Source organism: Petaurus breviceps, unplaced genomic scaffold (assembly GCF_028583685.1).
Source record: "Petaurus breviceps papuanus isolate PSGF00001 unplaced genomic scaffold, PetGlider_PUasm1.0 558, whole genome shotgun sequence".
Lineage (NCBI taxonomy): Eukaryota > Metazoa > Chordata > Mammalia > Diprotodontia > Petauridae > Petaurus > Petaurus breviceps.
The window spans coordinates 1380416-1406395 of record NW_027186376.1 but is presented as its reverse complement, the minus strand read 5'-3'; the positions used below and the strand labels follow the sequence as shown (position 1 = coordinate 1406395).

At 54.8% G+C, this 25980-nt stretch overlaps 3 protein-coding genes across 6 annotated transcripts in view; all 3 read right to left on the bottom strand.

Annotated features, from left to right (window-relative positions):
- The window catches only part of SGSM3 (small G protein signaling modulator 3), a 28370-nt gene extending 27474 nt beyond the window's left edge, over nucleotides 1-896 (bottom strand). For all 4 annotated transcript variants that reach the window (XM_069102867.1, XM_069102868.1, XM_069102869.1 and 1 more), the window contains exon 1: nucleotides 734-896. The gene's annotated coding sequence lies outside the window, so the exon portion shown is untranslated. The remainder of the gene's footprint in view (nucleotides 1-733) is intronic.
- The window catches only part of RBX1 (ring-box 1), a 434671-nt gene extending 427274 nt beyond the window's left edge, over nucleotides 1-7397 (bottom strand). The window contains exon 1 of the mRNA XM_069102882.1: nucleotides 7392-7397. The gene's annotated coding sequence lies outside the window, so the exon portion shown is untranslated. The remainder of the gene's footprint in view (nucleotides 1-7391) is intronic.
- ADSL (adenylosuccinate lyase) overlaps nucleotides 3962-25980 on the bottom strand; it is a 300844-nt gene continuing 278825 nt past the window's right edge. The window contains exons 3-14 of the mRNA XM_069102878.1: nucleotides 20486-20689; nucleotides 18762-18806; nucleotides 18090-18169; nucleotides 11323-11494; nucleotides 11149-11195; nucleotides 9796-9886; nucleotides 8523-8592; nucleotides 6577-6724; nucleotides 6383-6473; nucleotides 5319-5408; nucleotides 4726-4902; nucleotides 3962-4207 (exon numbers count right to left, since the gene is read on the bottom strand). Of these exons, the coding sequence (XP_068958979.1) occupies nucleotides 4121-4207; nucleotides 4726-4902; nucleotides 5319-5408; nucleotides 6383-6473; nucleotides 6577-6724; nucleotides 8523-8592; nucleotides 9796-9886; nucleotides 11149-11195; nucleotides 11323-11494; nucleotides 18090-18169; nucleotides 18762-18806; nucleotides 20486-20689 (1302 nt within the window). The 3' untranslated portion in view covers nucleotides 3962-4120. The remainder of the gene's footprint in view (nucleotides 4208-4725; nucleotides 4903-5318; nucleotides 5409-6382; nucleotides 6474-6576; nucleotides 6725-8522; nucleotides 8593-9795; nucleotides 9887-11148; nucleotides 11196-11322; nucleotides 11495-18089; nucleotides 18170-18761; nucleotides 18807-20485; nucleotides 20690-25980) is intronic.

Genomic DNA, 25980 nt, shown 5'->3' with positions numbered 1-25980 from the left:
CTAGGACACACTAGGCGCTTAATACATTCTTGCTGTTTGTCTGCCCAGACCTTTCACCCTTGCACACCCAAGTGCACACTTGTTCTCCTTCCTGAAATGGAGAGGTCTGTCCACATCCAGCTGTGCACATGCATCACACTCCCCACTCGAGGAGGGATACCCCCACACACCCAAGGGCACACTCATTCTGCTTCCTGAAGTGGACAGGTCCTTCCACACCCGGCCGTGCACACGCGCTCACACACACCCAAGCTCACACTCATTCTGCTTTCTGAAGTGGACAGGTCCTTCCACACCTGGCCGTGCACACTCACACTCATTCTGCTTGCTGAAGTGGACAGGTCCGTCCACCCCCAGCAGTGCACACGCACTCACGCTCACACCCAAGCTCACACTCGTTCTCCTTCCTGAAGTGGACAGGTCCGTCCCAGCAGTGCACACCCGCCCTCGCTCCCGGAACACCCTCGCACACCCAAGTTAAGAAGCGGGACTGTGAGGGTGGGCAGGCCACGTCACGCGCAGGGGCGCGCGCCCACACCCACGCTCCATCCAGCTCCACATACCTGGGCCCACTCCCACTCGAGCTCACTCTCCCCTGCCACGTACACGCGCCCATTGGCACTCACTCTCCGTGGCCCCCCCGTCACGCACACGCGCGCACAAACACGCACAACACTAACACGCGCACCCACGCTTCGCTGCCCGCGGGCGCCTCGCCAACTTCCCTCCGTACCTGGGCTGGACCGGGCGCCCCTGCGGGACCCGTCCCTCCAGCTGTCCGTCCCTGGCCGTCTCCCTCAGTCCGTTGGTCAGTCCGCCTCAGCTGCGTCTCCAGCCGCTCAGCTCTGGCCCGTCAGCGCTCAGCTGGGGACCCCCTGCGCACGCGCGGGGAGAGAGGGAGGCGGGGAGGGGGCGTGGAAAGGGCGGGGCCGCGAGGCATGCTGGGGGCTGTAGTTCTCCCTTCTCGCCGTCGATCGGGCGCGCCCCCTGCAGGCCGGAGAGCGGTACTGTAGCCCCGGGGCTGGGGAGGAGGGCAGGGCACCGGGCGCTGGGGACGGGCTCTTCCTCGGCACCCTACCCCCGCCTCATTTAAAAAGCTCAGGCCCGCCTGCCCTTGGGTCACTGACGCGCTCTGGGCGTCGGGGGCTCGTGATCCATCATCCCGCCTTTCGGGAGCACCCTCCCGCGAATGGGATCTCCCCCATGCACGCTCAGTGGACGCTAGCTGTCCACGCGGGGGGTGGGGAAGTGCCGGGTTCCCCAAGCACGGGAGGCGGGGGCGCCCACCTTCTCCCTCTCGGTGACGTCATTCAAACAGCATCCCCCGCCGTCTCCATGGAGACCCCGTCCCGGACCTCCGCAGGCTCCAAGCGCGGGCACCAGCCCCTGGCCCTTCCGCCTCCGGCCAGGGCCCATGGCCGGCCCCTCCCCGGCTCAGGTGCCCCCAGCCCTCACCTGGAGGCCGCACCGACTTCATACAGCCCAAGGCGGCTTCAGTAGCGGGCAGGGGAGCCCCCTGGGGAGGCAGCCTCGCAGCCCGCCGTGGGCCCCTGGGCACGTCCGGGGGTGCAGAGGAGCCCAAGGGTGCGAACACAGCAGGGGTGGTGGCGCCCCATGGGACCCGGGCGGGGCTCCTGGGTCTGTCTGACAGGGACCGTGGGCCAGGCCGGGTGCTGGGGAGAAGGTAGAGCGCGGTCCCCGGCCTCCAGGGTCTTGCCGTCGGATGCATACAAAGTAGCCACAGGCAGGCGCCGCGGGGGGTGCGGGCTCGCGAGGTTCTGCTGGGAGGCCGGGGGAGGTGCAGAGAAGAAAGGTTGGGGACCTCCCAGAGATGGAGGGTGGGAGGCCGGGGGCACTGGACTGGGGAGGAAGCGGTGAGGGGGCAGGTCACCACGGGCTGGGGACGCCAAACCAGCGTTTTGTACTTGATCCCAGGGGCAAGAGGGGCCCCTGGAGTTTACTGGAGTGGGGGTGGGTGACATAGTCGGACCTGCCCTTTAGGAAAGCTACTGGTGGCAGAATGGAGAATGGCTTGGAGATGGAGAGCCTTGGGGCAGGCAGACGGCTAGGGCAGTGGTCCAGGTGTGAGGTGCTGAGGGCCTGCAGCAGCACCAGGGCAGGTGCAGTGTCGGAAGAAAGAAGGGACCTACTGAATGAAGCTGGAATGGACAGATCTGGGCACCATACTGGCTAAGGGAGGGGACTCCAAGGGTGGCAGCGGGAGGGTCTGGGAAGACGGGGCCGCCCTCTACATTGGCAGGAGCCGGGGAGGATTTGGGGGAAGCGAATGAGTTCTGTTTTGGATGTGCTGAGGTAGGGATGTTGGCATTTGGAGATGAGAGTAGAGGCCAAAGGACAGGACGGGCAGATGGGAGAATTGTCAGCAGAGATAGTATTCAGTCCATTGGGATTTGATGGGAGCCCCTGATATCACCAAGGGAGAAGAGCAAGGGCCCCAAGACCTCCCTCTGGAGGGTTGGGGAGGGAGAAGCAGGGGGTAGGGGGTGGGGGAGGAGTGAGCCACAGTGTCAAAGGTGCAGAGGACAAAGACAGTGAGGGCTGTGAATAGGCCACTGGATTTGGCAGTCCGATCATTAGTAACTGGAGAGTAGCTTGTTATCTCCCTGATGCCATGGGCCTCTTCAAAAATGAAGGACAGACAACCTGTGAAGGGACGAGCTGCCCGGAGGGCACCCAGCTAGAATTCTTCCTTCCTCTTTCTTTTCTTCCTTCCTTCCTCTTTCTTTTTTCACAAAACCTTAAATCCTCACTCTGAAGCTCAGACTGGACCACAATAGGTCCCTGCCCAAGCTCCACTTAATGGCTGGATTTTTGGGTCCTCCTGGTTTAGAGTGAATGTCAATGGTAGCTGTTTTTGGAACAGCAACCCTGAGGGTCTTCCCCTCCCAGCTCAATTTTTTTTCTTTTTTCCTAATTAAAAGGGCCATCCATCCCTTGACTCCCTTCTTAAAAAGACACTGTGGTGTTGTTGCCTCACTCAAAATGAGAACATGAAAAGGCCTTGGCCTAAAAGGGCCAGGGTCTCCCATCGCCTCCTGGGCCATCTCCAGCCTCCTGATGAATATCGGCCACTTGGACCTTGCACAGCTCTCCCTGCCTCAAATCCAAGTCAACTGCAAGTCATGTTGTCATTTCCCTGATACTGTGGTCCTCTTCCAAAACAGAGGACAAAAAAAAGAGGTGGAAGTCACATCAAAAGGGACGTGGTTTCTACAAAGCTGCCACAATTCCTAAGGCACAGCCCTGGCTGCTGGCTCCTTCCCTATTGCCTCCCCCATCCCTCAAAAATCTTCTATAGCTCCCTACTGACTCTAGGATCAAAACCAGCCTTTCAAGCCTAGCTGAGAGTTCTGTGTAATATGGCTCCAGTCTGACATTTCTATGATGCTTTTCTTCATGCAGAGGAGGATAAAGGGGAAGGAGGGAAGAAAGAGAGGGAGACCATCAATTTTGTTTTGTTTTGGTCCAAATCTAGAGCTTCTGCTGCTTCTCTGAGACCAACAGGTTGGTGCATGGCAGGGCTGACAATCTGTCCCCAGGCCCATCCTAACACAGCCCCCCTCTCCCACTCTGTATTTGTTTCTATCTGCAATATCAATGATTTCCCTCCAGTATAAAATACTTCAACTGCTCCCCCACCAATCTGGTCCTAGCACCTCTCCCCCCCCCCCCCCCCCGGGGCCCTGCCCCTCTGGCCCCCCCCCCCTCTCTGGCCCCGGCCCCTCAGTTTCCTCCCCCAGCATCTCTGGGCGCTGCCTCTCTGCCTGCCCCCCCAAGCATCTCTGGGCCCCACCTCTCTGGCACCCTTCCCCCAGCACCTCTGGGCCCTGCCCCACTGGTCCCCCACCCCCACCCACAGCACCTCTGGGCCCCACCTCTTGGGCTGCTGGCCTGGTAAACAGCAGGTGCTCAAAAAATGCTTAGTGAAGGAATGAACAAATGAGTATCAGTAACATTTATTAAATATATCAGAGCTGGGATGGAGAAAAATATCCCCTCCAATTTTTTTTGCATGATAAAATCTGAAATGGCAAAGCACCTTCGAAAAGCCCTCGTTCTGTGCCTCACTGAGCCAGCCTGCCAACCACCTTTGTGACCTCTAAAGGTTCAGCTCCACTCTCACGTCCATCTGACCTTCATAGGATTTCAGGAGATGCTGTACCTCTTCCTTCAAGAATCTCTCCACCTGTCCGAGCAGGGAAATGGAAAGAGAATGGAAGGCATTAAGGCCAGACTGGCCATTCCACCGTCAGGGTCAGTGTGCGTGCCTCGGAATTGCAGTTGCAAAGACGCCTGCCGGGGCCATCCCCCAGTTGGATCCCACCCAAAGGGGGCTCGTTAGCAGTCCACAATTGTCAGGGATCACTGCCATAAATCCCAGGCACACACATGTGGCCCCACACGCAATCTGGAGCGTGTAGCCTGATGGCAAGTGTGTTTGTGGGGCTGGCTGCCCCAGGCTTCTCAGGAAAATGGCCTATTGCTACTTTTCTTACCAGGATATTTCATTAAATGCCTTTACTGTGAAAAATAAAAAATGAAACAACTCCCAGGCCCCAGTGGATCCTGAGACCTCCTCCTCCTCCCAGCACATTTAACACACCCCAGAAGTTAACTGTAGGCCTGGCAGAGGCGGCTAACCCAGGAGACCCTCTGTACCATGGAGGGAAAGGAAGCCCACCCCGCCAAAGATGCGGGCATCACCTGCTGGGCAGCACGGCCAGTGAAGGAAGAAGCATCTAGCAAACGCTCCAGCTGGGCATGAATGGGGCTGAAGTAGGGATCGGCCTGGATCCGGGCAATGAGGTCGTTATCACCCCCTTCCTGCTTCACCACAGCAGCCGCTTCCTGTGACAGCACCCTGATCCTCTCATGACAATCCTGGGAGCACAAAGCCCAATGTCAGGAGCAGCAGGTTAGTGGAGGGGGCAGACAGTGCGCTGGTCCGGCCAGCTGGCCCTGCTGCAAGCCCTTTGGGCAATTCTCCCACTCCTTGTAAAGTATTTAACTCCCCTGAGTCCACTCAATTCCCACCTCAGAAAAAACCAGCCAACCCATGCCTGGCCCCATGGCATACCAATGCTTCTGCCTGGATGGGCCTCTGACCACTGAATAGGCATCTCCATAAAAACGGGGCTTCCCGAGAAGCCCTGCTCAGCTGAGGTGGGCTTGGGGGCCCTTTCCAGGCATGGCTCCCTTCCTCTCTTCTCTGCAGGGGCAGGGCCCAGAGGTGCTAGGACCAGGGGGTGGGCCCCACACGTGCAGTCCAGGTGGCCTCACTTATCTGAGCTACACACCTGGCGGTTTCCTCCTGCCTTCACCATAGCCATAATGATGTTCTCTGTAGCCATGAAAGGCAGCTCCTGACGAATGCGCCGCTCGATGACCTGAAGAAAGAGGAGGAGGAAGTCTCCTGGCTGCTGTCCCCGGCCCTCCTCTTGGGAGTGGTTCACAGCCTCTGTCCAGCTCTCCTGGGGAACCAGGTGATCACACCTGCCCGTGGGCAGTTACACGTCCCCTGTCTAACCGAAAGGGCCCTTTAGGCAGCGGCCAAAAAGAGGGAACCGCAAGGGTGCCGTCAACCAAGAAAGGGCAGAGCACAGGGTCAAGCAGAAGTGAAAGAGGCAGCCTGAGCAGGAAGGCTGGGAGGCCCCGGAGGAAATGCGGGACTCAGAAGCACCGATGCCCCCAAGTCAAACGCACAAGGACGGGGCGAGCTGTAAAGGGGCCGAGTGCTGGGGAGCGAGCGAGAGCAGCCGGGCTCCCCTGCAGGCTCTGCACGCCAGCCACAATGGTCCTTTATTTCTCAATCTAGGTGACAAGGGGTGGGAAATGGAGAAGGGACACACCTGGAGAGACAAGGGAAAGGAGCTCAACTATAGACCAGACCAAGAGATCTTCAAGTGAGGGGCAGAAGGGACGGCCGGTTTTGGCCTCTACAGTCAGACTTGAGGCATCCAGGGCCTGGTCTGCAGGCTGCAGAGTCTTCACCTTGTAAGGGCTGAGGCACAAAGCTCCAAGCCCAGGCCCAACAGCAGATCTTCTGCCAGGGTGGGGAGCCCCAAGAGTGGGGGCCCACTGGCTCAGAAGCCTGGGGTGGGGGCTGAGCCAAGGCACACCGCCTCCCCAGCAAGGATGGCTGGCCAGCCTCAGGGAGCCTTCTGGTCCTGGTCTGTGACCCAGATGGGGGAGCAGGCCTGGGGCTTGGCTCTCCTCCTCTCTTCCCTATCAGGATGCTGCTTGAGGATCCCAGGGGGAGTCTGCAGGCTCAGACTTTCTCCTCTCCTCCTCTCTCCTGCCCAATAGCAGGGAAAAAACCACTGCCTCCTTGAGATTCCCTGCTCCCACTAGGGCTTCTTACCTTGGGGTACACCACTAGCCCCTCAGAAATGTTCTGCAGCGTGTTCAGAATGGTGTCTGCTGTGAGAAAGGCTTCGGCCAAACACAGGCGCCTGTAAGAAAAATGCAGCCTTTGATCCCCTCTGAGAGCTGCCTGCGACCCCCCCAGGCACCTCCCTGTTTCCAAACCCTCGCGGGAAAGGGGGATATGGAAACCTGTTGGCGCTGTCATCCAGTGTCCGCTCCAGCCACTGCACGGAGGCCGTCTGCAATGGATCCATAACGAGCGTCATGAGGTGGCGGGCCAGGCTGCAACAGCGCTCACAGCGCATGGGGTTCCGCTTGTATGGCATCGCGCTGGATCCTGCCTCCGCGATGGGGGAGGGAAAGAAGAGAGAAGCTTCAGGGAGCTGTAGCTGCTTGGGCCAAGGACAGGGGCAGCGTGTGGGGACCCCCAAGCTGAGGAGCAGAGCCACATGGGGGAGAAGAAAGGGCCCTGGATACTCCCCACACCCCAAGCACCTCCTTGGCAGAAGAAATAGATGAAAGAAACACTGGGTGGCCCTGCCCTTCCTTCACTGTCACAAGCTTCAGTTTACTTGCAGATGGAAGAGGAGCCAAGTCTCAGGGTGTCCAGCAGCACCCCAACCTTCCACATGACTAGCTGCTATGGTGTTCCCAAGGTGGCTGCCAAGGGCTGAGCCAGACTCTGGCTCCTGGCCCTCCCCACTGGCTTCCACCATAGGATAACCACCACAAAGGTCACAGTGACCAAGGTCAAGACTACATGACTGGGGATGCTGATGGCCAGCCCTCTGCTTCAGGACAGATACACCCATGTCTCCTAAACCATCTCAGCAGAAAAAGGAGCCAGGGGAGATGTAAGGGCCCCATATGGAGGATCTTTCCCTAGAAACCAAACCGTGGATCAGATCTGCCTGACAGGCTCCTGGGACATGAGGCGCTGAAGGAGAAAGCAGATGGCACACCCCTGTGCACCCCAGAGCAGCTGTCCCTGGAGCTCTGGGCAGCCCCATGTACTCCGTGGTGGCGCCAGACCATGAACTCTTCAGGAAGAAGCAGGGGCCACAGGGTAGGAGCCAGTGTCCCCTGGAAGCAGCCAGCTCTGCCATACCACAGCAGAGGGAACAGAGGAAGGAGGGAGAACAAATGTCTCGTAGGTCACTTGAGGCAAACAAGACTATTCATTATAATGATCCCCTAGGACCCCCTGTACACCCAGGAGGGGTAGCAAATGTGGACACCCAGAGAAAGGAAGGAGGAGAGTGATAGATGTGCTGGGAGGAAGGGCGGGTTTCACAAGCCACTGATTTGTTCATTTTGTTTTTTAAAGTAAAAGCTTGGAGTGAAATAGCCTGGCAAACAGTGACCCAAGGCCAAGGGCTCCCACTCCAACAGGACATCTCAATGAGAACTTTGGGGATGGAGGAACAGAAAGAAAAGGCCCTCTTAGGAGACACTGTGCCTGAAACTCAACAAAACTGTCTTTAATTCCTGGACCAGTCACAGTCCAATCAGCAAAGGGCCGGGGAAGCACTGACCAGATCGAGTCTCACTCCAGCCTGGTCCAGTGAAAGGTGGCATTCCCTACCCAGGGTGAGGAGGAATTCAGGTGGGAATCAGAGCAAAAGAAATCTCAACAGAAGACCCCAAGGCCCGCATCCCTTCCCAGTGATAGCTGAGACCTTGGGAACCTTGCTCACACAGTTCTGGGCAATGCTGCCTACCAACGGCCCCCTCGGATGCGCCACACGTGAACGTGTGAACAGCACTGGATGAGGCCATGTGTCAGCCCACCCAGAGCGGGGGCTGCTTTTTGTGAGCAGGACTCTGAGTGTCCGCACAGACACTGCTTGGACTGAGGAAGGACAACGTGGATGGGGTGCAACATTTCCATCCCAGCCGATGGCACTCACTCCTGAAATCTCACAGCAACGTGACCCTGACTCCCCAGGCCAGGGGCTAAGTTAGGCCATGACCAGTTTGATGGCAAATATGTATCTGGCAGAGGACGTTTCATAGAACGTCCAGCAGTGGATGGTGTGAGGCACAAGCACGGGCCTCTGGGTAACGGACAGGGAGGGGCCACCCTGCTTCCTGGGCCAGCAGACAGGAAGCCCCCCACAGGCCCCCACACTTACCAATCTGCTGTTTCTCAAAGGGCTCCTCTAGCTCCTTAAGGTTGGCCAGGAGACGGATATCTGTGCAAATCTGAAGGGACACAAAGGGAGTGGGATGCAAAGACCCCGTCCATCGCCCTCCCTGGGTGCCGAGCTCTCATCATGCTGGGCCCTAGGGGTCAGGGGATGATGTGCTCCGTGGGGTGGCATCAGGCTCTCGCAAGGGACAAGGGCAGACAGCGTCCCACCAGGACGTTCCCTCTGCTCACCTGGTCCCATAGGCTCAAGGGCGTTCAGCTATTTTTAGGGGATGTGACTCCCCCAGAAGAACAAGAGAGAGCCAGACTGACCCGAATGCCTCTCTGCCCTGTGTGTGGAGGCAGAGGACCTGGCGTCCATGAGCATTCCACGCCTCACTAACTGACCCTGGGCTAGTCACTCCCACCCCCTCTTGGCCTGTTTCTTCATCTGTAAACAGGGAGACTGGCCCAGATGGCCTCCAGAGTGCTTTCCAACTCTAAGTCTGTCTGGTTCGGGCGGAGGAGCCACACCTTCACTCCCATCCCTCCTTTGGAGACAGTGCAGGGCTTGGGCCTGTATCAGCACATAGAGGGCCAGCCTCAAGATGAGGAAGATGTGGATTCATAGGGGAGCCCCCAGGCCAGATGTGAGAAGCTTCCTCCAATAATGAGATCGCGCGTACAGACCAGGAAAACACTGGTACAGAGAATTGTGAAGCCTGGGAACGTGCCCGGGGGCAGGGGCTGGCCTGCTGGGAAGGATGGGTTTGAAGGGGCTGAGGGGGAGCCGTGAGGAAGGGAGCCAAGTGAACACTGGGAAATAAGGCAGAGCGACCCAGATGGGCCAAAGAGGGACCGAGAAGGCGTCTCCCGCCAAAGTCTCTGCAGCACTGCCGACAACATCAGACTTTTTCTCTGTGTTGTTAATTTGCTGAATTGGCTTTTTCTTTTTTAAAAATGTTTTGTTATAAGTGATGGATCTCTAGGTTGGGGAGTGGGAGAGTTAGAAAATTGAGTGATGTAAAAACAAAATATGTTAAAAAAGGGGGGGAGGGGGATGCATGAGAAAAGTAAACGATGGTGCTTGGCTGGATGAGAGCCATGGGCCCGGCAGGCCTCAGCTGGGCCATGTGTTCCTTGAGGAGGCTCTGATCACCAGAGGAAACATCCCCTAGGGGCTTGGAGGACTGCTGGCTTATGACACAGAAGACTAAAGACAAGGGCTGAGCCCGGGGTCAGGAGGGTCCACAAGCCCACCCCCACACCCCACAGACCTTGTGTACGGATGCCCCCAGACTGGCCAGCACAGACAGCACCTCGATGTCCACTTTCCGGGTATACGTCTGTCCTGTGATGATGAAGGCTCTGCAAAGGAACACCAAAAGCCTTGAGACCAAACCCGGCGACATTCTGAGGCGGTGGCCCCACGATGGCCCTCGTCACCCCCATGGAATGGCAGGCCCCGGGGACAGGAGCTGCCAGGGGTATACCCAAACTGCTCCCCCACCACAGCCCGTATATAGCATGGGCAGTAAGGGGCTTAATCAACACTGACTGACAGCGCCGGGGGCCCAGAGGGTGAAGGTAAAACCCCAGATCCAAACCCATGTCCCCCGACTACTATTCAGCCCAGTGCTCCACAGCCAACTTAACTCAGGTGTCCAAGGGTCTGGGAGCCAGGGAGACACAACCCTGTCCTCATTTTACAGAGGGATGCTGAGGAACGACCGGTCCAAGGTCCCAGAGTCAGGTCAGCCTCTAATCTCTCTACTGTACCATAAGACAATGAATGTCTGCTCTCTCACCCTGTCAGCTGACATTAAGAATCTGTCTCAAAGGCACTCTAGTCCAGGGGCCCCAAAAGATTTCTTTTTAGTTCCCTGATGTGAAAAGGGTACAGGAGATAGGACGTGGTATCCCAGAGTGGCTCTGACGGAGGGGGTCCAAGGGTGCTGTGCCACCCACGTTCCCCTGCAGATGCCAGGCAGGAGGGCGCTGGCCCCAGTGGCCTGGACACGTGCCCGAGGAGCAACCCCCTCGGCCTCCTTGCTCCTTCGGGGCTTCTCAGACCTGCTCAATGGGTGTCAGGTGATTTGTAGGGGGATGGGGGGGTACACTGAGCACCTCTTTGTAGGGAAGAGGGTTCCTTTCTGGGTCCTTCACATGCTCTCTGCATTGATCTTGGGGCCAACCCTCCAGGTTGCCTCCTGGAGCCAGAAGGACAGTCTGCTGCTCCCACCCACACAATCCCCCTTGATTCTCCTTTGGGAAATCCACCAGGTCAGAGGTGGATAAAAGGAGAAAGGTGAGAGCCTCTCTTGGGTCCCTGGGGAAGATCACATTCACCCCCGCCCCTTTGCAGGGAGGCTCCCCTTTAGCAACTCAAAGTTGTAGAGATGGGCCTGGGGCCCACAGAGGGGACATGACTTATCCAGGGTCACACACAAGACTGGAATCCAGGGCTTTTCAATTGTGAGGTGGGCTCTAGCCACCACTTCAGGTCACAGTGGGGAGGAACATGGTTACAAATTAGCTGAAACTATAAAATTCAAAGCGCAGGCAAACCCCGAAGGAGGACAAGCAGGCGGGCCCCCCCCCCCCATGATGGCTGCACGCCCTGTACATACCGCTGAAATCCTGCCTTCTCTGTCACCATCCTGTCAAGTTCTTCTACCTTGGGGAAAAACCAAGAGCTCTCTCAAGGCCTCTGGAGTGTGGGCGCCACCACGCAGGGGCAGGGAGCGGCCGGCTGGCGGAGGCATCTCCCTCTGCTGCACTCCGCAGGGGGCTGGCTCAGTTACCTTCTGGTGGTCTCCTTCAAAGAGCTGTAAGAAGCTGGCCTGCGTGCCCGTGGTGCCCTTCACTCCCCGGAAGCGCAGGTCATCCCGGGCCCGCGTAAGGCGCTCCAGGTCCATGCACAGATCCTGGATCCAGAGACAGCAACGCTTTCCCACTGTGGTCAGCTGGGCAGGCCTGCAGACAATTGAAACAGAGTTCAAAATGGTGACACACGCCAAGGCGTAATACAACAGAGAAACCAGCAGGGAAGAACATGCCAGGCTCACCCACCATCAAGTCCTGACAATGTGACGTGGCTGTCAGTCAGGCAATGAGCATTTATAAGACCTACTGTGTGCCAGGCACTGCTCCCTAGGACTGGAGACTTGCCATTGGCTTAAAAGCCCTGGCTCTCACCAAGGCATCAGACAGAACTGCTTGGGTGAGGCCCTCTTCTGGCTCCAGGTATCAGAAGCACACAGCGTCCCTTCCTGTACCCATCTCACCCATAGAGTTTCCACGGGAGGGGCCCCAGGGGTCTGTCCTTGGAGCTGTACTGATCAACATTCTGGGCAGTGACTTGGATGAACACATTAATGATAAGATCATCCAATCTGCAAATTCAATTTCCCTGGGCCAGCTGGGGGTCTCCTCGCACTGGAGTCTCTAGGTCAAGGGGATGGCTGCTTTTCAGAATGGCTGGATCATTTCGCAGCTCCACTCACAATGCATCAGTGTGCCCATCTTCCCTTACCCGTCCAACACATGCTATTTTACCTTTTGTCAGCTCTGTCAATAGACCGGGTGTGAGGTCAAACCCCGTAGAATCAATTTTCAGGTAGCTATTGAAATTCTTTTAAGAACTATTTGTTCATCTTTTTATCATTGATCTATTAGGGAATTTGATTTTACGTTATGTTTGTTCTTTATAAATTTGGAATTAGACCTTTATCTGATAACAAACACTTCTTCCCAACTGATTATATCCTCTTACCCTAGTTAATTTTATTCATGCAAAAACTTTTCCATTTCATGTAATGAAAATGATTACATCTTTTGTAATTGCCCCCATCCCTTGTTTAGTTAAGAACTTACCCCTTAAGAAACATGAGAAAATTTGTCTGAACTGATGCAGAGGGAAGAGAGGCGAACCAGCAGTACAATGTATATATAATAACAACAGCACTGTATAGTCTACAACTCTGAAAAACGTGGGAATTCTGTTCAACACAATGACCAGCCACAATCCCAGAGGGCTTGAGATGAAACAGGCTATTCACTTCCCAACAGAGAGGTGACGGGACTTGTGGACATTGGAGGTGGATAGTCAGGGCAGGAATGTGGCTATTTATGACTACATATGTTTGTAACATTTATGACATTATGTTTGTAACAGGATCTGTTTTTCTTGCTTTCTAGGATGGGGGAAAGGGACAGGAGAGGAGGTAAGGGAGAGAATGAGGATCTAAAAATAAAAGAAATTTAGGTAAAAAAAAAATTCACCCTTTATTTGTTGCTGTGAAAAGTAAGCTAATGTCTGACTTGGGACCTCAGATCACCACAATGACCAATCATGAAGCCAACTTCCTCCCCTCCTTGAGAAGAGATCACAGACTCCGGGCAGGAGACCTTTATGGAGATGAGGGGGGAGGCACGGCCAATGGCAGAATCTGTTTTGCTCAACTGCAAGTTTGTAATGTTTTCTCCCTTGCTTTCTCAATGAGGGTGGGCTGGGTGGGGTGTCAGAAGGAGAATGCAGGTCTGAAAATAAAATAACAAATAAACCTCATGACTCCAGACCATGTTCCAGGGTGCCCAGCTCTTATTAAAAGCAGAGTTCTTAGCTGAGTAGTTTATACTTATATTTATGGTTTATGATTTGGAGTTTATCAGACTCTGGCTGGTCAACGGCTTCTTCCTTGTCTGGTCCGTTGCCCTGACTGACTTCTGGTTTTTCACCAGAACCAAAGGATCTGGAGGACTCAAGTCAGAAAGTGCTTGTCCTTTCCTTCATGACTTCCCCCGACATTAGAGATCCTTCGCCCCTCCACGGGAACCTGTCTAGCTTCGCCTAGGATCTCTGAGGCAGTCTGATGGGGAGAGCACAGTGTCTGTCGTGAATTCTGGGCGTATTCTTTTATCGCTGTTGTTTCGACACAACACGGCCAAGAGCATGGCCTGGTTCTCCAGTGGTTCCAATTGGGTTTTGTTTCCTTTACGGTCAAGGCTCTTAACCATGAAATCAGAGGAGCATTTTCTCAGTCCCTCATTCTTCTTGACTTTTCCTCCAACCCCGGCTCTGGGACACCCTCTTCCCCCGCCCCCCACCCTTGTCTCTGGGCTCACTTGTTTTCAGTTACTGACCTGGCAAGCTCCCATATGATCTTGATGAACATGGCACCCCCACATCTGGCTATGTCCCAGACCTCATCTCCATGAGCACCAACTTCCTATGGGACATTTCAGACTGGATGTCCCCTAGATGTCTCCAACTCCACCCGCCCCAAACAGAACACATTCAACCACCTCCCAACTTGCCAGCCTCTCCAAGGGCACCATGATGTTCCCAGTCTCCTAAACTTATCAACTCGGTATTATCCTTGACCCACAACTCACTCTCAGCCCACACAGCCTCTTCAGGTGCCAAGACTGATGTTTCTGTCTCCATCACCCACCAGGTGGCCTGCATCAGCTCATCTAGACTGAGGAATTAGCCCCTAATCTGACTCTCCCGGCTCTACTCTGGTCCATCCTACAAACAAACTCTCATGGTACTCCCACTGCTCTAGGACAGAATGTAAGTTCTTCTGTTAGGCACTTAAAGCCCTGGCCCCAGCCCATCACATTCCCAGAATCTGTGGTTCGACCAAACTGGCCTCCTCTCCCAGCGGCCCAAGGCTTCAGATGCGCTCTCTCACTCCTCACAAAGCCCTCACCTTCTTCAAGACTCAGTTCACAATCTGTTGTTAGTCCTTAGTGAAGAGGACCCATGACATCCTGGGGTGACATTTGGACTTGCATGAGAATTGGATTTAAGTGAAGCAGTTACACAGCCATCTCTTCCTGAGTTGCTGAAGTCCTGTGACAGGACAAAAGTCAGGACGACTGGGGATGACCCAGAATGCAGCGGATGACCGTGGCATCTTCAATGGCTGACCAAGCTCTAAGTGCTCCCCAGCATCTGCTTCAGCTGCCTTCATATCCCACTGGAACACGTTGTCCTCACCTGGGGCCCATGCTGGCAGGGGAGGCCTTCCCATGCTTGGGGCAGACACCGTCCTACCTCACCAACAGGTCTGAGTGTGCCGGTCGGTTACTCAGCCTGGCTGAGGTCTGCTGAACCGGCTGTCCAATGGCACGGCCACTGTGCTGCTACAACTCCTTGGGGCCACAGGTGAGAGCTGGGTGACAGACGGACACTCGGCAGCCTTCACCCCAGAGGTGCTGGACCTCCCTGAACGTCCCCTACACTACAGCTCACACTCTGCCTTTCCTGGTCCCAACTGCTGCCGCCTGTAGCAGCAAGCACCCTGGAGTCCCTAGGGTGGCTGCTCACACAGGTTCCTAGATCTGCTTTGTTAAAGGAAAGCAACTCAAAATGGGTTAACAAGCTTACTTTAATCAGTCAGACATATATCTTTTACCTTGTTCAGGGGAAAAGGTCAGCACCCCGAACTTCAAAGTATACAGGCAGAATTATCAAGACAGAAACAGATCAAGTAGACAGCTTTCCAAACTGTCCAACCATTACATCCATACCAAATCAACATCTGGGTTTTTCAAAGCCGGGGGGTCCCTGGACAATGGCTTCCCAGAATACAGATCAAATCACAGAACACTTCTCAAAGTGAGCCCCCAAAACAAAGCCTCACATCAGGGCTTATATAGCCTTCTCCTGGCTCAGAGAATGTAACAACCCTATTGACTCACTGGGCAATCACGAAGTATCTACTGAAAAACAAGCCTCCCACCCCAGGCTTCAGGTGCACTTTAGTCTAGGGGCAGGGAAGATCTTCCAAATTTGCATTCCCATTACACTGCCCCCCTGTGCTAATGACCTGGGACTCCTACCAAAGTCGTTCTGGACCTAACCCTGTTTCACCACAGTGGAGTGGGGGCTCCTTGAGGGCAGCAGGGCCTGGTCCATTTATGTCTCTATCTCTAGTACCTGGCACTTTGGTCCTTGGTGACTTCAATGTAAACATGTTAAAAGACAAGGGAGCAAAGAATGCTGGAAAACATGGATCAGGAATAGGAACAGGGAAAAGGCAGACTGCCCCAAAGCCCCACAGCCACACAGCTTCGGACCCAGCAAGCACTGAACGGCATCCCAAAAGAGACCCAAGCCTAGCCTGACAGAGAGGAAGCAAGTCAGTGCTGATGTAGCGGTCATTGACTGAATCAGCACACTCAGGATACTGACTTAGGAGAGCAGAAATGAAGATTAGTAGAAAGCAGAAAAAAGAATTAAAAAGAGGGAAAAAGAAAAGTGGCTTACAATGAAAATAACTTCGATCAGACCTATACAAACAACTTTGAGACAAAAAATGGGACAGGGAACATTAAATATCCATGCCACTTAATGGCCAACTATTACATGAAAAGTGCTTTACCACATTATTTCATCTGACCCTCACCTGGGGAGGCCGGGGCTATTATTATGCCCATTTTATGGAAGTGAAGTGACTTGCCCAGGATGACGCAGCTGCTAGGATCTGAGAAAGGCATGGAAGCCAGGTGTTTCTGCTCTAAGCCTGGGGCTCTCTCTGGCCCTTCTTGGCTACCAGGTCTACCACAGAAATGTCTTGGTCAGATCTTACAGAGAAAGCAAAGATGGGAAAAGCACAGGGATTGGCCCAAGGGCACACGGAGCAGATCTTTGTGGGAGGGAGGAGGCCCTGTGACCAGAAGAGGTGTGAGAAGAATCTCAGACCTTAATGATACAGGAAAAGCAAGGAAGATAGCGCCCCCAGGCCTATGGGGAGAAGGAGCAGGAACTCCCAGGGGAGGGAAATCCTTCTGCTGATGCAAGTCAGTAGTCCTCTTATGACTCGAGCTGCTCAGTGACTTAGCCAAGATCAGTCTACACACAATGTCTACAAGGATGCCAAATAATTGTACACGAGGCCTCCTTCCACAGGGATCCCACAACAGGTCACGCCTCTAAAATCATGCAGCAGGGGCAGCTGGGTGGCACAGGGAACAGGGCACCAGCCCGGGATCAGGAGGACTGGAGTTCAAATCCAGCCTCAGACATTTAACACAAAAAACTAGCCCTGTGACCTTGGGCAAGTCACAACCCCAATTGCCCTGCCTTCCCCACTCCAAAAAGCCAAAAAAAAAAAAATTCCTTTCTTTGGGGCGGCTCAGCAGCATAGAAAATAGAGCATTGGCCCTGGAGTCAGGAGGACCTGAGTTCAAATCCAGCCTCAGACACTTAACATTAACTGTGTGACCTTGGGCAAGTCACTTAACCCCAATTGCCCTGCCCTCCACCCTCAAAAAAAAAAAACCACAAAAAATAAAATCATGCAGCAGCCTGGGAGAGGAAGAGGAGCCGTGGCTTGTTCATCCATCATTTAAACAAAACAACAAACTCTCCTGACTGGGCTGAAGGTCTTCTTCTGTCGAGGGCAAACACCAGCATTCTGCCATCAGCCGGGCTGGTGAAGGAGTCGCACTCTCGCCCCATCTGTTTCCGGCGATACTGACAAAGCTGTCAGGGCAGAGCAGGGGAGGAGGGCTCCAGGCCCGGCCCCGTCTGTGCCAATACTGGGGCCGCAGCAGCAGTGGCATCACCTGTCCCTCCCTGGCTGGCCGTGTCCTCAAAGGCGCTGCAGCGCTATTCACGGTCACGGATGCCCAACCACACGTGTGAACACACAGGCGTCACCAGAGTGGTGCTGTTCAGCTTATCCAAAGCTCTTCTGTCCCAGGACGGGGAAGTTCTGCATCAGTAGGCAGCCCAGAAGCAGACGCCAGCTTCACTTCTCTCTGATGTCAGAAAGCAGGACGACATAGTCACTTTCTTTTTGTTCCAGTCTAGTCATCAACATGTGCTGAGCACAGCAGGCCAGCAGGCTCCTAATTATGCCCTCCTCAACAAGTCTGGGCTCCCTGCATCCATGCCAAGTGACTGCTGGGGAAGGGCTGCCTGGCCCCACGGGGTCTGTGCCAAGGACAGGCCCAGATCATGGATCCGACTGCTCTTCTTGGCCTCGGCCTCTGATCGATTGATTCACGGCAACCCTGGCATCACAGGAGGGCCAAAGCCAAGACAGGAGGGCAGGGTCAGCAGGGATGGCCGTCCAGGCCTCGGGAGCCTTTCACACCAGGCCCACAGAGGAGTCTTCTGGACGGATGGCTCTGGGGGTGATGTCCAGCCCAAATGCAGCCTCTACCCCTTCCCCCTGCTACTCCTAGCCCTGCCCATGGGGACCAGGCAGATCTCAGCTCAGCCCCCCTTCTACACGACAGCCCCCCAGATCCTGAAGACAGCTCTCACAAGAAGGCCAGTGCCAATGTCCATGGGGCGCACAAGCCAAGGCTGGCAGAGCACACTGCAGAAATCCCCATCAGAGTCTTACGACAATCTGGCCATGAAGGTAACTGCTTTTTAAGTGAGAAGACTGAGGTTCAGAAAACTTAAGGAGCTCAATCCCACCCAACTCACCAGATACTTCTTAAGTGCCTACTGTGTGGTCAGCACAAGCAAGTGTCAAGGCTGCTTTAGGGAAGTGGGGGCGGGAGTCGCTATGAAGGTCAAGGCCACCAGGGTCAGGTTACTTACTGGAAGTGTGTGAAGCCCAGGGTGGGAAGGTTGGCATGCTCTGTGGCAAAGTCCGCCAGCCGCGAGATCACCCTGGCCAGCTGTGAGGGGAGGGAAAAGAGATCAGATACTGGCTGAAAGGTCACCGCTGACTTCATCCTGCAGCTGCCCACATGGTCACCCACGGCTGGCTGTGGAGGCCAGCTGAGACCCTGCGGCCACTCTGGAGCCAGTGCCAGGACGACAGGGGTAGACAGCCTGCCTCTGGGCCCAGGCCCACAGCCTCAGCATCACCTGAACCCCACAATGACACCTGGAAGGGGCTGATGGACAGGGCATGTCCAGCCACACGAGCACAGGACAGGTGGGAGCCCCCTAGTCTAGCCTTCTGTTGGGGCAGCCCCCTTGTGGAGGCCACGCTTTCAGAAACCTTCCCATCAAGAGTGAAGCTCCCAGGAGACAAGAGAGCTCCTGCTTCTGTCGCCCTCGTTCAGCCCCATCCTCAAGGTACAAATCCCGGGGCTCACGGCATTCTGGACAGCTCAGCTGAGAAAGCGTCTCCCTCTTGGCAAGTTTAGGAAATGAGGCCCTGTGTTGGCCAGCAGGAGTCCCAGGGGCAGCCCTCCTTCCCTCCCTTTGGACCCTTCTCCCCAAAGGTTCCAAGTGGAGAAGCAGGTGCCTCGATCTCCCTACCTTTGGTAAGAGCAGATCAAAAGCCTTCTTGAGAGTAATCAGGTCCTGCCAATGAGAGCACATGGAAGGCCACAGGTCAGGAGAGCAGGTCTACAGGCACCCACCACAGCTGGCAGCAGCTCTGCTCCCTGATCTGGGGGAGGGGGACAAGCAATGGGCCAACAACAGAATGGCCCTCCTCCCTCCCCTTTTATTTCAAATCACATGATTCTGAGAGCTGGGAAGACCATGTGGGGGACCGACACACACATTGGGGAGCCTCAGAAGAACAAGAATGGATGCCGGCTCACAGGCCAGGAGACCCTGTCAGGAGAGGTGGGGGGCTCCCAATGCCCACGATGACGCAGGGTGCCAGACACGGGATCTGATGGTTGGTTCTGCTGACATCACCGAGCAGGACTCGTGGGGGTAGGGTGTGGTGGGGGCGGGGGGGGGGGGGGGGGGCGAGAGGCGTGGGAAATAACTGATGGAAAAACCAAAACCTGCCCAGGCTGTCTTATATTAGAAATTAATAAATAGGGGTGGCCAGGTGGCTCAGTGAGTAAGAGCACCGGCTCCAGTGTCGGGATGACCTGGGGATCAAATCCAGGCTCAGACACTTAGCACCCACCCAGAAATGACTGGCCGTGTGACCTTGAGCAAGTCACTTAACCCCAATTGCTTTAAAAAAAAATTTAATAAATAGGGGCGGCCATGTAGCTCAGCGAGTAAGAGCACCGGCTCCAGTGTCGGGATGACCTGGGGATCAAATCCGGGCTCAGATACTTAGCACCCACCCAGAAACATCTGGCCATGTAACCTCGAGCAAGTCACTTAACTCCAATTGCTTTAAAAAAAAATTAATAAATGCATGTGGACAATACTTTATGGGGAAACAAACGTGTTGGTTTTTGACAGAAACTAAAAGAATATTTTCTAGCACAGCAAGAGGGCAGTAGGTCTGGAATCTAAAGACAGCTTCAAATCCTGCCCTTTAAACTGAGGGGATGTTCGTCAAGTGGAAAGAGGCCGAACCAGGGGCACATGATCAGATGGAGCCCTGCTGTGCTGTGGGAAATGACGAGGGTGGGAGAGTCAGAAAAACACAGAAGACCCACACAAACTGAGGCAAAGCAAAGTGAGAAGAACCAGGAGATCATTGTGCACAGTAGCAGCAAGACTGTAAGGATGCTCAACTGAGAAAGACTCAGCTACTCTGTGCAACCCAATGATCCAAGACAGTCCCAAAGGCCTGAGAACAGAGGTGGGCAAGCTGAGTATGGTTTTCTCACTTTTTTCTTCTTGCCTTTTTTGAAAATATGGCTCACATAAAAATGTTCTGCATGATTTCATATGTCTAACTAATATCGTGTGGCTTGCCTTCTCAGTGAATGGGGGAGGGAGAGAATTTAGAACTCAGAATGATTTAGAAATCCTAAAAATAAGTAACTTTTTAAAAATTTGGAAAGAAAAAAGAATCCTGCCTTTCCTCCTTCTCCTGGGCTCCCATCTTGGCACTGCCCTTCACTCCCTGTGTGACTCTGACCAAGTCCCTGCCCCTGCTCCTCATCCACAAATGAAGGTGCCCAAAGGACTGGACAGTTCTATCTTATGGCTGTCTATGACCAGAGGCAGATTCATCTGTGCGTGCTCCAAAATCTACGCAAGAGAAAAGCATCCCAAGAAGCTGGAGACCCAAGTGCTCTAAGCAGGGAAGGGGAGCAGCAGTCACAGCTGGTACATACCGTATTATCTCCGACATAGCACGACGTGGCCCCCAGATGAATGATGCCGGCCGCCTTGGGGCAGCACTGGCCGAAGGTGTGGACGTGAGCCATCACGTCGTGACGGAGACGCTTCTCCTCCTCAGCTGCCATGGCGTAGTCAATGTTGTCCAGGTTAAGCCTCATCTCCTCAATCTGCTCATCTGAGATCGGCAGACCGAGTTTCTGCAGGAGACACAAGGGAGGCAAGGTGCTCTGCTGAACTGTCGGGAGTGTGGAAAGGCAGAGGACATTTTTTAAAAGGTGGTATCCCAGTATCCACTCATACCCAGCAAATGGGCAGAGACAGGAAAGTCCAATGCTGGAGGGCAAACAAGCATAATGACAGCTCACTGGGGAAGCTGCAAGTGGCCCAAATGTCCTGGAAATCCATTGGGATGATTCAGGAGAAGCCCTCAATTTGATCTCGGGACCCTACAGCTGCATTGCAGCTAAACTTCAAAGAGTCTAATGATGGCAGTGAGACAAGACAATCTGGGGAGCATTACTTATGGCAGGGGAAGCCAAGCCCTGGCCAAAGGCAGAGTGCCCCCTCCCAGTTCAGGGAATGACCTGGGGGGCAGGGAGGGTCGCTGAGGATTTGCTGAGAAGTCTACCTTGTGTCAAAATAGATATGCCAATGAAAAAGGAAATGAATCCAACATAAAAGAAAAGCAGGAGAACCAGAGAAATGAGAGAAAGATGAACCGTCAAACCTGAGAAAACTCAAATACCATCATTTATTTCATCAGACACTGAACTTTTGAAAAGAACACAGAGAGCAGCACTGGCCTCCTTTCCCCTAGTCACCCAAGCAAGGCAAGTTGGAGAAATGGACAGAAGTCAAGTGGGATGAATCTTCTAACCTGAAAATGTTTCTCCAATGACCATTCCAAAAGCTAAAGACACAAAGACAATTGTCCCTGCCCTCTCTCCAGGTAGAAAGCTACAGATAGAGGCAAGACTATACAAGACACATGGAAGACAATTAGGGATGAAGAAGGGGGAACTGGAACTCCAGAAAGAGGCCCTGGAGCATAGCCTTAAAGGGAGCTGGGAGTCTCAAGGTACAGAGGTGAGAGTGGGGCATTCTAGGCAAAGACATGGAGGTGGGAAATGAGCTGTCCTGCACAGGGACCAGACAACCATGAGGGCAGCAGGCCTTAGAACACTCTATGCAGGACAGGGAATCATGTGTAATCAGCCGGTGAGACAGTGAGGGCCAAATGCCAGCTAGGACTGTCTGTGAGGGAACCACAGAAGCCTGGTGGTCAGGCATCGTGGTCAGATCTGCAGCCACACAGAAAAAGGTCAATGGGAGACCAAGGAAAAGGCTACTGCGGGGCGGCCAGGTAGCACAGCAAGTAAGAGCATCGGCTCCAGTGTCGGGAAGACCTGGGGATTGAATCCAGGCTCAGACACTTAGCACCACACCCAGAAATAACTGGCTGTGTAACCTTGAGCAAGTCACTTAACCCCAATTGCTTAGGGGTGGGCCAGGTGTCTCAGCGAGTAAGAGCACTGGCTCCAGTGTCGGGATGACCTGGGGATGGAATCCCGGGCTCAGACACTTAGCACCACACCCAGAAATAACTGGCCATGTAAACTTGAGCAAGTTACTTAACCCCGATTGCTCATACCAAAAAAAAAAAAAAAAAAAAAAAAAAAAAAAAAAAAAAAAGGCTACTGCAAAGCCCCCACAAAAGCAAACTGAATCAACCCCTAGATGAAACTACCAAAAAGGGGTGAGGGTTGAGGAGGTGCTCGGGACAGGCTCTGGAGTTAGAGGCTGTGGGTCCCAAACCTGCCTGAGCTTACTGGTCACCACTTCCCCAGATTTCAGTTTCTTCCTCTGATGGAGGAGAGGGTGCGAGAGATACGGGAGAGGCAAAATCAACAACTCACTGCCTTTGGGGAGCAGTGAGATGAAGAGCAAGAGGACTAGGCCATGAAGGGGGCACACCCACGCCCTTGACTCAAGAGGGCAAAGTGCAGGAAGGGTGGGGATCACGGCAGAAAGCCAGTAAGCCCGGTGTTGGACACATGGGGCTGGAGATGCTGGGGGACACCCAGTAGGCAGCTGGAGGGGGGAAGGGGAATCATGGGCCACGAACAGCTCCCCCCCACCCCAGGGGCTGCCAGCCACCAGAAGCATGGCATGTGGCGCCTCTCTCCCCTTAGTTTAGGGGCCTGGCCCAGTTGCCTACACCAGCATCTTCTTTCACTCATTAGAACAAAATCCAGGGTTACTGAGACAAACCCAGTAAACAAGCTGAGAAGCTTTTTTGGTCCCTTGCAGCCCTGCCCCCATCCCTGTATCCAGGCCATCGAGTCAGCAAAAAGCCCAGGACAGAGAGTGCAGCAGGCCAGGCCTCCCTGGGCCCAGCCAGAGTCCTCAGGAATACTGGAGCCTCAGGCCTCCTGGGGTGGCCAGACCAGGTCCTAAAAGATCTTCTCCCCAAGCAGCAGGTGGCAGCCCTAGCCTAGGTAGGCACCCTCCTGCGCACCAGTTGCCAGGGGGGCTTCTCGCCAAAGGAGGGGACTGCTCATGCCGAGGCTGCCCCTGATTTTTGGGATTTCCCTCTCCCCTCGATGGGGGCTAGTTAGGGATATATGTGCTTTTTTAGGGGAGAGGGCTCCTAGTGAGGAAATGTTTTCCATCTGGTTTTGGACCTTGGGAGTCTCAGCCAGTTTCTAGGAGCGCTAAGCGGCTGGTAACTTGTCAGGCACCCTGGGGCCCATGCCAGCGTCAGCCTCCACTCCTGCCTTTCCTCCCCATTGATGCCTGCCCAGGCTGCCAGGCTGCATCAGGGGCTGTTCTCCACCCAGCACCCAAGTTCAGAGGCTCAGCGCTTCTCCTGGAGGACGCCACATACTAAGGAAGGGCTTAGTCCCATCCACGACTGAGTTAGGGACTAGAGATGAGTCATTTCCCCTCCCTGAGGTCCCCCTCCCAATCTTCTGCAGCTGAGTGGGCTCTAACCAGGCCAGGATGGGAGGGGTCATCAGAGGAGCAGAACTCCTCAGCCAGGAGAGTCCTCAAAACGGGTTCCACCATCTCGTTTTAGATGAGAAAACTGAGGTCCGAGAAGGTGAGCTTCAAAAGTCACAGAGGCAGGGCTAGAAGCCAAGGCCCACTTAAGATGGTCTAGCCTAAGATCCCTGAGGAGCTGGGCCTTGGATGCCAGGTTCCCTGCCTTGGCTGGCTATCGCCACAAAACTGCAGGCCACAGAGGCAGGCTCCTTCTTGTGTGGGCTCTCCTTGGAAGGACAACGCCACTTTTGGTCAGACGGACTCCATCAACCCCATGGCTGCAGGTAGCAGCCCCCTGCTGGGGCGCCCACCATGGCCCCTCCAGGAGAGGCTAGGAGTGGGCAGTCGCCTCTGTGACCCAGCCAGAGTCCTCAGGAATACTGGAGCCTGAATACTGGAGTGTGGAAGACACACACCCTCTCTGAGCCTCAGTTTCCCCATCTATAAAGTAAAGGACTTGGACTAGATTTGCAATGTTCCTGCTAGCTCTCCCCCTCCAAAAAATCCCCTCCCAAATGATCTGTCCTCCCCTTCCCTTCTTCTAAATGGGCTCCTGGTGTGGTAAGAAGGGGCCTGACCTTCTCTGACAAGACAGAGCAGGTGGTTCACCCTGGAAACCTCCCCTTCCCAAGGGCTGTAACCGCCCAGGAATGGGAACATCCAGATAGAAATAAATCCCTGTGGGGGAGGGGATGGGGAACTGACCCCATGGGCCTAGAGGAGATGAAAGGGGTTGACAGGGCAGGGAGAGAGGAAAGAGATTTTTTGAAACAGCTCCTTTGGGCATGGGGTGGGAGAGGGAGAGGAAAGATGGCCAGCTCAGCCCCCGGAGGAGGCATGGCCACCCTTCCTTGCCTAAGCCTGGCCCAGCCATCCTCCAAGTCCCACGTGAAAGGTCATCGCTTCACAAGCAGCCAATTCCACTTGGGAGAACCCGAGCTGCACAGCTTCTCTCTCTCACATTTCCTTCTTGTCAGTGCAGTAATATGAGCCCATGACCCACAGGATCCTGTGTGATCCTCTTGGCTTTGGGAGGTGGGTCCACACAATGAAGGTGAGGTCCTGGGAAGATTGGTGACTTGTCCAAGGCCACACAACCAGTAAGTCTGCCAGGCAGGACTTGAACCCAGGCCTTCTGGACTCCAGCTCCGGCCTGAGGGTCAGCATCTGTTCCACAAGCAGCAGCCCAGAAGGGGCATGGTGTAGGTGACTTGCCCAGGGTCACACAGCCAGTCTGTGTCAGAGACTGCCTTCCAACCCAGGGCTTTCTGACTCCCAGGCTGGGTCTCTAGCCAGGAGCCCTGTTGTCTGCAACCCCTGCCCCCTATGCTCTCCTTTGCCTGACTCACACCCAGTTCAGTTACCTGTGGTGGGACCCTAAGCAAATTAACTTCTGAAGAAAACTCCAGCTTTCTTCTCTGTAAAACAGGCATAATCAATGCACCTATCTCAAAAGTTTGGTAGGAGAATTATTAAATGAGAAGACACGTGTAAGGTATTTTGCCAGTTTTCCTGCCCTTGCTATTCAGCCTTTCATGGTCCTTCCTAAGAGGTGATGTCCTGATCCGTACCAGGAAACGGAGAGCGGTGCAGAGGACCAGGTGACTGCCCCCTCACTCTACGTCCTCTTGGCTGGCATGGCCCAGAAAAGCACAGAGCAGACCAGCAGGGCAGACCAAGCTGTTCTGGGAATCTCACGATGCTCCTTAAAGGGCTTGGGTTATGGGGAGAAATGACAGGCGCAGCTTTCTCCTGAAGGACTGGCACCAGAGGCTTCTGGCTCCAGCCCTTCCTGGCTGTGTGACTTCATTTCTCCGGGTCTCAGACTGGACTCCATGGCCCTTAAGGTCCCTCCCAGTTCTGACATCCCATATCCTAAGGTCCTTCCCCTCAGACAGCCCAGGTGGAGGAAGCCTGGCAGCCAAAAGGGCTGGACCGAAATCCTGGCCCTCCCACTGACCACCTCTGTAACCTCGGGCTCAACCACTCGGCTTCCTGGCCTGTGAAATAAAAAGCGGACCGCGATGAGTCTGGGGCCGCCGCCTGTCGCTGCTCTCTTGGGCACCAAGCCAGGGCGTCCCCACTGCTGCTACATTCTATCCGAGAACAAACCGCAGGCCGCCAGGCAGCTACAAAGTAGCGGGCGCGGGGAGGCTCCTCGGTCCCCAGGTGCCTGTGCGCTCCGAGGGCTCTGCACACAGCAAGCACTGAGCAGAACGCTTCACTCATTCATTCATCCCTCACTTGACTCGAGATCGGGAGGGGGTTCCTGAGAGCCTTCCGTGGGCATCTTACTGCGGACCGATGCTAATGCACGTCAGTAAGTGTACACAGTGACGTGGGGCATCGTGTCCTGGAGCATGGAGCTGAAACCAAACCAGGGGCTGGGCCCTGCACGAAACAGGCCAACTTAGCAGCTGGGGGAGGGGCGGCAGGAAGGGGC